At 31.9% G+C, this 10,504-nt stretch overlaps 2 protein-coding genes across 2 annotated transcripts; one reads left to right on the top strand and one right to left on the bottom strand.

The window, feature by feature from the left end:
- Positions 1–362: 362 nt before the first annotated feature.
- On the bottom strand, positions 363–1,365 carry LOC11406865 (VQ motif-containing protein 29). The gene has a single exon (XM_003608497.4). The coding sequence runs from the start codon at positions 1,232–1,234 to the stop codon at positions 659–661; it is 576 nt and encodes a 191-aa protein (XP_003608545.1). The 5' UTR covers positions 1,235–1,365; the 3' UTR covers positions 363–658.
- Positions 1,366–8,052: 6,687 nt separating this feature from the next.
- LOC11405298 (uncharacterized) lies at positions 8,053–8,505 on the top strand. Its single transcript, XM_024780737.1, has one exon. It carries the CDS (start codon positions 8,053–8,055, stop codon positions 8,503–8,505), a length of 453 nt encoding a protein of 150 aa, XP_024636505.1.
- The last annotated feature ends 1,999 nt before the right edge of the window (positions 8,506–10,504 follow it).

Here is a 10,504-nt window from a genome sequence, read left to right as displayed (position 1 = left end):
ATTTAGGAGGAAAATCACAATAATATCAAAATAATTACATTTAATAAGAACAAATCAATTTCTGATTTGTGTCACTTATTCTAGAAACAAACTAATAAATATAATTTAGGAGGATATTTAAATATAAATGAATTTGTAAGCGTTCTATGAGCCCGTTGGTCTTTTCTACCTTGGATTGACATCCCCTCACCTTAAATTTAATTTATCAATAAAGAAATATTAAACGAGTATCTCATGAAAATAAGTTGAAGATAACATGTTGAATATCATTTGTAAAAAAAAAAAAAAAAAAAAAATTGAATATCAATTAAAGAGTTTTTATAGTCTTTATGGCATTTGATGAAATCAAAATAAAAGTTAAATTAAATTTGAATGTTACTACTGTAATTAATAACTGAATGGAGTAGTCCACGTAAATAAAATTACATGTATAGAATATAGACAGCATATCCAAGAACGGTTTAGTAGTTTACACATGCAGCAGCTTAAAATTCTAATCGATGCCTATGATTCAAATGGAATATTGATCTGCTGGGATGGAAAAACCGTTATATATATCTTCACACTTCAAACTTCAGTAACACAGAAATAATTAAAGAAAGAAAAAAAAATGAAACTATTCTAAAAGGCCTGGCTAAAAGAACAGCCTCCAAACAAATCAAACTCTTGGGGTGATGATGGGAGGAACAAAACACCAGTTACCAAAAGAAGTTGGTGAGAGCAAATTCAATTCCAACAAACTAGGGGTTATTACCTCCTCTTCCTGATCATTATTCTTTCCAAAATATTCAGCTTGAAAGTACTGATACCAGCTATTAGTAGTACTCACTGGCTCTAATGGAGGGGACACTTCAACACTGTCTTTGTTTGTGAAGTTTTTCATTGGAAGGGAAGGTGGAACACTGTCATTGGCAATGGTATGGTTTGTGGTGCTTTGAAGATCAAGTTTGTGATGAGGCTGTGAAGGTATGAACTGAGGTGCACAAGTGAGGGACTGAACAAGTTCTTTGAAGTTTATTGGATCCACTTTGTATACTTTGGCAGGTGTTGGTGCCATTGGTGCTATTGGTGCCTTCTTATTCCATGTCTTTGTTGGTGACTTTCTTACTGAGTGAAGCCAAGAATATTTGGATTCAAAAGGGTATTCATTTTTCATTGATCCATTTGCTTTCTTCGTGTTTTGGGATATGTATGAAGATTTAGATGAAGAATATGAGCTAGAATAAGATTCCATTGTCCTGATGTATGTTTCAGTTTTCTAAAGAAGATATAAAATATGGTAAAGTATATTTTTATTTAATCTGACTTTGAAGAAGTTATTATGATTCAAGAGAGACTAGGTTACTATTATGTTGTGCTCCATTTATGTATTTATAGATATTAGTGAGTATATGAGAATTAATAATTGAAGATTGTGGAATTAAATTTCAATTAAGGCTGACGACCTAAGTGATGTGACGCAGCCAAGGAGGGAATGAAATTAGAGAAGAAAAAAACCTCTCTTTTTGTCTTTAGCGACGGCGGATATATGCATCATGTAATGTAAGTAGTGACATAAGTTGAGGTGGGAATTATATATGAACCCTCTCTTTTACTTTTTAGTCATCATAGCATTTATACTGTTGTGTTTGTAAGGCGACAAGTATATAGAGTGTCTAATTCCTATATCGTATTAAATTATATTGAATACATCTTGATCAGTAAAATGTTATAAGCAACTTTGTATCAAAATAAATTAATAAATTAAGATCTATGAGAGTTAACTTAAAATCAGGTTCTGCAATAATCGTGGCACGGTGGTTGGGTAACGTGGCACGATTGGAGATTTCAGTTTTGAAGTAAGCCATTGGAAAAATCGTGCCATGATGGGGTCGCAACGTGACACGATGGTGCACTGACAGCGAATAACGTAAACGTATTTTTCAGTGCATATTTGTTCCAAATTTTAAGCGATACTTTTACTATAAATATAGACCTTGTATCAAAGTAAACTTTGAGATAGAGGGGGCTGAAACAAGGGTTTAGAAAGACAACAACAAAACTAGGGATTGTTTAGAGTTTGTCTCTTTGGAACAAACACTATGGTTTGAGGGTTGATTCACCTTGGGAAACACTATTATGATTGAGTCTCTTGGTTACGGGAAGAGGCTGGGACTTTGGGTAGAATTAGGCGGGAGACTTATTCTTGTAACCCATTGATATCTCTTTTGTAATGTTACTCATCATATAGTGAAACAGAGGGCTGCTCTCTCCCCCATACTAGGTCAATTTGGACCGAACTGGGTCAACAAATTCTTTTGTGTTCTCTCTTCTTTTCTCTCTTGCTATTTTCTACTTTTGGCTTGTGTTTATAATTATTCCATACACTTTATTTTGGTTGCTTGATTATCTTTTGCTCCACACATCAAGTTTGTTATTGGTGTGAATTTTTCATCGAATTCGCAACAAGATCGAAATTAGTTCAACCGAACCATCATGGTTAATAGCTAGGTTAAATCAGACATTTTTTAAATAGAAGAAACCAAAACAGTTAAAAATCTATTTCAATAAAATGGCCAAAATACATGTCATGAAAAAGTTTTTAAGCAAATAGACATACTTACTTAAGCAAATAAACAAAGTAATTATGTATGTTTGTTTGACTTATTTGGGAAAAGTTAAGGCCTCAAATCCTCTCACAAACATTGAGTTAACTTTTTGCCTTCAAAAATTTCTCTATAAAATTTGTTATAGCGTCTTAACTTGTTGGACCGGCTTTATTCAGATTAGATTCTTTGAAAAAATAAATAATTTGATAATAATGATAATATAGTTAGAAGGATTGTCCCATTTACGTTATGAGTAATGATATTTGTACAATTATTTGATGAGAACTTTTGTGATAAATTTTTTTTTTTATATCGGCCAAAAACAGTAGCGAAAGAAAAAAGAAGAGAGATGATAAGAGTATAAAAAAAAAAGTTATTCTAAAATGATTATACAAATACCATTTATTTTAAATTTTTTAACTACCATTGTTGGATATATATTAGTAAAATATTGCCTCCAAATTTGTCTTAATTTGTTCAAATGGTCACAACATTTTATTTAAAGTCATGATATTGAGGTGAGACTGAGAGACGAGACGACTATGTCTGGATGGAGATTCAAGTTCAAGATTAGTTGAGTTGAGATATTAATAGCCGCCACATGTTGTTCTTCCCTTAAAAAAGAAAAAAATTGTGGTTCTGTGCTATTGACTTTTTTTCTGTCATATTCACTGTTGTCTATTCAGAGGGAAGCATTTGTATTACTCCTTCTATTATTATTGACGGCAACGCTACGAGAACAGACCGAGATATTATTCCTCCTCATTCTTGCGCCGCCATGTTTGCCTTTGTTTGGACTTTGGAATTGGATTGCATAAAGAAGCTAGAAATAGAATTAGAAATAGATATAAAAAGTGAAAATGAAAGAAAATTTGTATAAAGAATCAGTCAAGAGAAAAATGAAATGAAATAAAGTGAATTTTGATACACTATTTGATTAACCGATGATGGAGTAACAAATAAAGGAAAAATTATCCCTCAAAAAAAAAGTAAAGGGAAAATTATCTTCACATATATAATACATTTTTTAAAATGTTAAATAGATTTTTAATCCTTTTAAACATATTAATTTCGTTATCAGAATTTACTTATCAAACATCTTCCTCCCGACTATTTTTTTTTTTAAACAAACAAAAATGGTGTATATATAACAACTGCAGTTATCCCCGCACAAGGCGTGCAAAAGAGGGTAACCACTCAAGAGTATTTACAAGGAACTGTACTAGCTAAAACAATGCGCCGACCAAAAATACAAACAGACAAAAATTATCAGTGGACGCTCATACAATAGAGCAGTTTCTTCCTCACAACCATTACTCCAAAGGTTCCTACTACTAACCATATAATTTTATTGTCTCAAAAAAAAAAAAACCATATAATTTCATGTCTAATATAAGGCTACACAGGGTCGTCCCTAAGAATTCGGAGGCTCGGCTCTTGGAATGAAAAGAAGTCAGTGATAAAATCAAAACGTATTTTTTTTAAAAAAGCAATGTTTTATTTATATTTATTTATATTTTTAAAAGATAAATATAAGGTGCCGTATATATGCGGTACATCCAAAGGTGAAAATGACTACCGTATACATGAGGAACCCCCACCTAACACCAAAAGCAAGAGGACCTAATTCTAATAGGCCTAAAAGGCTAAAACAAGGGGACAGAAAATGGCTGAGGGTATTAAAAAAAAATTGGAGGGCACTAGTACTAGTGGGTATTAAAAAAAAATTGAGGCCCATGACTGAGGGAGGCCCAGCTCTGTTGAGCTGTTTGCACCCCTCATGGCCGGGCATGAGGCTACACCAAATTCACAGTAATTCTATAGGAAAACATCACAATAAAATTGATGCATGTTTGCCAACTCATCCACCCATATGAACACAGAGTCCGCTACAATACAGTCAAGTGAGTCTTTATTCATGAAATGCTCAATGGGTGATCAGAGCAATATGGGGGCCTAATGGAGTCTGTAGGTGTTATTGAATTCATAGACGGAGGCAAGATGCATATGGACTAATTTGTGTCTTTTAGGATGAATAAGAAATACAACAAGGGACATATCTGAGCAAAAAGGGATAGGTTAGTATGGATCATTTCATGGATGATAAATTAAAATGGAATGAAATAGTAGAAATGATTAAGCAAAGATTTTTTTACCCAAAAAGTCGGCTCTTTTTTTAGAACAATTCGAAATTCATAATGAACATGGAAAAGAGTAATTTGATCCAAAAAGAGTATACAAGTCAATTTTATAAAAGGACAACAAGCATTCATCTACAAGGGGTAAGTGTTGCATTGTGCTGAATAGAATAGAGATTGGATCAACCCTAGCCACCATTTTTAGAGATTCAAACCATTATTCTTTGTCTTAAACCTTCATCCATTTAGACTTGAAAGCATAGTAGTTAGAATCTTAAAGTTTTAGAGTAAATTATTAAGTGAGGTTGCAAAGACTCATCTTCATCCTTAAAGGATTGTAACTTATATTTTTCATTTCTATTTACTTATGCAATTATGTTTTTATCTCTTATATTTTCCATTTCTATTTGTGTATTTAAGTTCATTATGAACTAACCACTTTTGTGGTTAGGGAATGATTAGGTAATAATTATTTAGTTTGTTACAACCTTTAATGTTTCTTTCAAATAAACTGTTTTAACTTACAATCTTTAAAAGTAAAACTTGATCTTTTTTAATTTAGATGTTATAGTTCCCTGATATTGATTGGGTAAGGGATTGGAAAATGTTTGTTTGTTTAATATGAGTTAGTCTCTATGCACTAAAAGGTGAAGGGAACAAGGGAGACTACTTTGCATGAGTACTAGATCTTGGAGGAGCCTTTTAAGCGTTGAGATCTAACTAGGACTCTTGTCATAGGCCAAAGGCTCAACAGAATAACACTTCAGTGGAAAATGTTGATGACCTAACCTAACAGTGTAACATGTTAAAATTATGTGACTGCACTCCGATTGGACGTCTTTACGTGCCTAACATGAAGGTTGAATTGCGATATACTCCCAATGGTCACGAGGTGGCCAGGAAGCTATGCGAAGCTATAGCTCTTTACATCTTTCCTCGGGAAGTTGTACGAAGCTATAGCTTTCATCTTAGAGTTGTAGCTTTCTAAATCTTGCAAATCTCTATCTTTACCAAGTTTCCTTAACCACACTTTTTCGCTTGAATCTCTAATTCCTTTTTACATGTTTTATTTACTTATGCATTTTACTACTTTAGTATCTTAAAATCATGTCTTTGTTATTTTTTTTTTTTTTTTTTATCTTAAATAATTAAACTTAGTATTTGAAAGTACTTAGAACTTATCCACGGCAATCTTCGTGGGATCAATACTCTACTTATTCTTTATTACTTATTGCGACAATATACACTTGCACTTTGTATGTATTGGAGAATATGTAACTATTTTTCAAGCATCATATTTTACATTTATATTGACGGTTAGAATACAGAACTATGTATACCTATAAAAAAAAAAATACATACAAGTTATAGGAAACTTTGAACGTTTATTCATTCTGAAATGGTCCATTGTAGATTAGTAATTAAAAAAAGTCTAAAATCCTAACGACGACGAACATTGTCTTTTTATTTTTTAAAAGGCCGTTGTCTTTTTATAATAGATGTTAATAGTCATTATAACATTTAGTTGATATCGGTTTGATTAAAACAACGAAAACATAAAAATATAGTTCGTAGCTGACATCAATCAAGACACCATTTTAACTGTAAAATTGAAAATGAACACGTGTTTTTATTTTTAAATAGTATCGCCGATCGGCGTAAGAATTATGATAAATTTAAATAGGTTTAAATGTGTGTTTAGTCCCTGCACTTTCACTCAATTTTGGCATTGGTCCCTGCGCTTTTTTTTGTTTGGCATTGGCCCTTGCACTTTGTAAAACTTTTGATTTTAGTCCTTCTGTTAACTCTCAGTTAAAAAAAACCAACGGTGTGCAACATGGACCAATCATGATACGCCACGTGGCACACTAAAAGACAAAAAAAATCAACTTTTTAATTATTATTTTATTTATTATTTTTTTACTTAAAAATATCATTAGTCCCTGCACTTTGGTATTGGTCCCTAAACTTTTATTCTTTTAAAAAAAAATACTATCAGTGAAATTATTATTTTTAATTATTGTTTTGTTTATTATTTTAATTGAGAATAATAATAAAAAAATGAAATCAAAAAAATCTTTAAAAAAAAAAAAAAAAAAGCTTTAATTGTATCACATTGCAGATGGAAATTGTATCGCATTAACACCTTGATAATAAATAAAAATTAACAAAGTAGATTTATCTCCATCAAAGATGATCTCAAAAAATGCAAGATGGAGATAAACCTCTCAAAGGTAATTGAAAGTTTAAAAAAAAAAAAATTCAAGGACCAATACCAAAGTGCAAGGATTATTATAAAAAATGTTGAAAGTGCAGGGACTAATTAAGTAAAAAAATAATGAATAAAATAATAATTAAAAAGTTAAATATTTGTTGTCTTTTAGTGTGCCACGTGGCGTGTCATGATTGTCCCACGTGGCACACCGTTAAATTTGTTTTTCTTTTTTTAACTATACAAAAAAAGCACACTGACCGATACCAAAATTGGATGAAATAGTAAGGACTAAACACACATTTAAACCATTTAAATATTGATCCACGATGGACCATTACGATTTATATGTAGAACCCACCCCACCATTCGTTTTTCATATAATTAACAAGATACAGTAGTAGGCTTTTGGAATTATGGGTCATTGTCATACTTCTTGTTGTAATTGGAGTTTGGTTGCTTGAGACCAGTAGCTCCAGCGGCAAATTTCCTAGTACCGTCCGCCAGAGTGTCAACCCCTTTTTCCACAAATTACCATTGGAGCTGCTCAACATTTCGACAGCATGTCGCTACCGTCTCTTCAGGAAGCAACTTTGGCCAAGCGTTGTTTTCTGACACAGATGAATAAAAAATGATACTTGCATATTATTAATTAATAATGGACTTTACCATATTAATGAATAAAATATTAATATATGAGATAAAATTGTGGGATTATATATGGGTATTTTAGAGTTGCACTATTGGAGTAAAATATGAGTGAGTTGCTTCAGAATAACGTGGCTTTAATTGGATCCACAAAATTACTTTAGATGAGTTCAACATTTTGGTGGTACTTTGGTACCATTCTATTTAATAATATCTTTTTTGGCTTTTCAAAAAAAAAAAAAAAAAAAAAAAAAAAAAAACAAGATACAGTGGTAATCATTTATTTAATTTGTGAAAGTTAATATGTATAATAAAGTATTAAATAGAGTAACTCAGCTTGAAGTTATCTGTCGTGTAACTTAAGCTTCCCTACAGAAGCTGCTAATAATACAGCTAGCTGTCCATTTTCTTTATCTATATTAAGGGCCCTAACTCTAATTGCCATTTTTTGAAGTAATCTTGAAACATGACAAAAAAAGATAAGAGCAAAGGAAGCAAGCTCACCAGGTACATGAAGGCACCCTTAAGGTTCCTGGTAAAGTTAAAGGACATGTATGTCAATGGCATGATCCAATGTTCTCGTGATTTTGCCTATGTAGATCATGCAACCATGGGATGTCCTACGCAACTTTACTCCTTTCCTAGGAGCTTCAGTGTTAACTCTACAACATCGACCATAAGTGATGATGATTTCAAGGAACTCGTAAGGGCCGCGTCGCTTAGGATCAGAGATGAAAATTGTGTTAAGTTGGGATCAAAAGCGATGAAAGTGCCTCGGAGTCGCAGTGTTGGAATTGGAAGGATTGAAGAAGACGAGGTATGTGAATTTGGAGTTGATGATAATATCAAAGTCGACAAGCCCCTTCTTTATTCTAGAAGCAGAAGTTGTGCCATTCGCAGTAGATCAAATATGTTTTAATTATAACAGGTAATATTCATTTTACAATTGTTTCATATGATATTTAAATTATGTATTTTAAAATTATAAAATCAAACTCTTATTATTGAGTTGTCAACAATTATATATGTTTTTATTTGTCATATATATATATATATATATATAATAGAACTTCCAAAGTATTGTAAGTGAATTAGTGTTATATATATCCTTCACTTTAGTTAACAAATATTGATGTTAGTCTCGTAAATACTCTTCAGATTATAGGTGAAGCGTGGGTTTAAATCTGCATGCAATTCTCTATTTCTCAAATCTTAATATTATATTGGTGTCATCAATATCATACTTGTATTACTCTTAATTTTGTGTAAATGATGAAATATTTTGTTTCTCTAGTTATGGGGGCTTAACCCTAGATGTAAACATATGATCTTAGAGGCAGAGCTAATGTTGCTTGCTTCAAGTTAAATTGTATGTGAGAAATTCAAAGCTATTTACAAATTACTGAATGTACGCTTTACAAATCTGACTCTTTATTAATTGTTAACTAATTAAAAGCTAAGTACTATTAGTAAATTGCTCCAAAAAAAAAATGTACTACTAGTAAATCAAATAGATGAGCAAGAATGGTCAGCATTTATAATCATAGTTAAATATTCACATATTTCTTATTCACGGGTGAATATTATGAACTTGAATATAAAACTAATAAAACAAAATGTTCTATGATGTATTATGAATATATCAATCTTCATTAGTCAACGCTTAAAGCAAATAAATATTTTTTTAAGAGTATGCACTCTTGAGAGGGTGTTAGTGGGGCTTACTTCCTGGAAAAGTTAGCATAGGAAAGCAAGCAATTAACATGGTTGATTTTATTGCAAAAGCTGGCAAAGCCTTTCTTAATAAATGATAGTAATAGTATTTTTAAATTAAGTGATGACGAACGTCGTACCTAAAACATGGGATTTGGATCCCCTAATGTTGTTCATTCTCTCATGTTGTTCATCATGTTTTAATCTCAACCAATTACTAACTTTTTTTTTCTTTCTCTCTTCTTTATTATTCTTGTCGTTCATGTATCAATCAACCGTTGAATTGAAAAATGAGATATGGTTGAACCAAAAGGGCCGGAGAGAATCCACATTTAAAACATGGTTGTCTTTTATTGTAAAAAAAAATATTCACATGTCTTAAGAGCATACTAACAAACTACATATAGTTACTCTCTCCGCTTGTAATCAATTTCTCTAAAGTACAAAAACTACTTTGTTCAATGTAAGATTTCTACTCTTGAGTTCTTTAAGATGTACTTTTAGAGGTACAAGTTAACAAAACTCTATTGTAAAATGGCATTGAGTTACTTTTAAAAATGTCTTAATTACACTTTGACCCCCTAATTTTAAAATTGTGTGATTTTAAAACCCCTAATTTCAATTGAGTGGTGTTGATTAAAGGGAGTTTAAATATTTGGCATCATAACCATACTCAGAATTTATTGATTGAACAAGGATTACATCAACTTCACTTATATTTTAATAATATTCAAAATAAATTTCTAAAAAGTTTTTTTACTATATTTTCTACCTTAATATAAAGAAAGCAGTGGTTTCAATGTGTAACAAGAAGAATTGGTTTGTTTCTTTTGAATAGAGTGTGGGGGTAGCCGGTTCAAGTCTCCACAAGGACACAAATAATAAAAGTTAGAGGCGCCATGAGTCGAACTAGAGACTTCACAATGAAAGTATGGTCGCCATACCACTGCAACCAAGGGAATATATTGAACATTTATGCCCAATATGATATATATATAGCAAACATGGAAATGACATGGCTTCCATAGGTCCTCAAAGAGATCCGCCCCTGAGTAGAGGTTGAGCCCGGGCGGGTGCCCGGGCTAGCTGGGTGGTAAATCCGCTCCTGCCCATTCCCCTATTTTATTTTATGATTAAACATGTTTTTGATGCTCCATTAATATTGCACTTCAGTCAAGCATATGGACTGGGGGATGCCAAACCAC

Source organism: Medicago truncatula, chromosome 4 (assembly GCF_003473485.1).
Source record: "Medicago truncatula cultivar Jemalong A17 chromosome 4, MtrunA17r5.0-ANR, whole genome shotgun sequence".
NCBI classification, from domain to species: Eukaryota; Viridiplantae; Streptophyta; class Magnoliopsida; order Fabales; family Fabaceae; genus Medicago; species Medicago truncatula.
Note: the sequence above shows the minus strand (reverse complement) of the source record. Positions and strands in the feature narration are given on the sequence as shown.

What these genes read in the sequence shown, in the direction of transcription:
- LOC11405298 (XM_024780737.1), top strand. Translation starts at nt 8,053, where the DNA reads ATGACAAAAAAAGATAAGAGCAAAGGAAGCAAGCTCACCAGGTACATG.
- LOC11406865 (XM_003608497.4), bottom strand. Translation starts at nt 1,234, where the DNA reads ATGGAATCTTATTCTAGCTCATATTCTTCATCTAAATCTTCATACATA.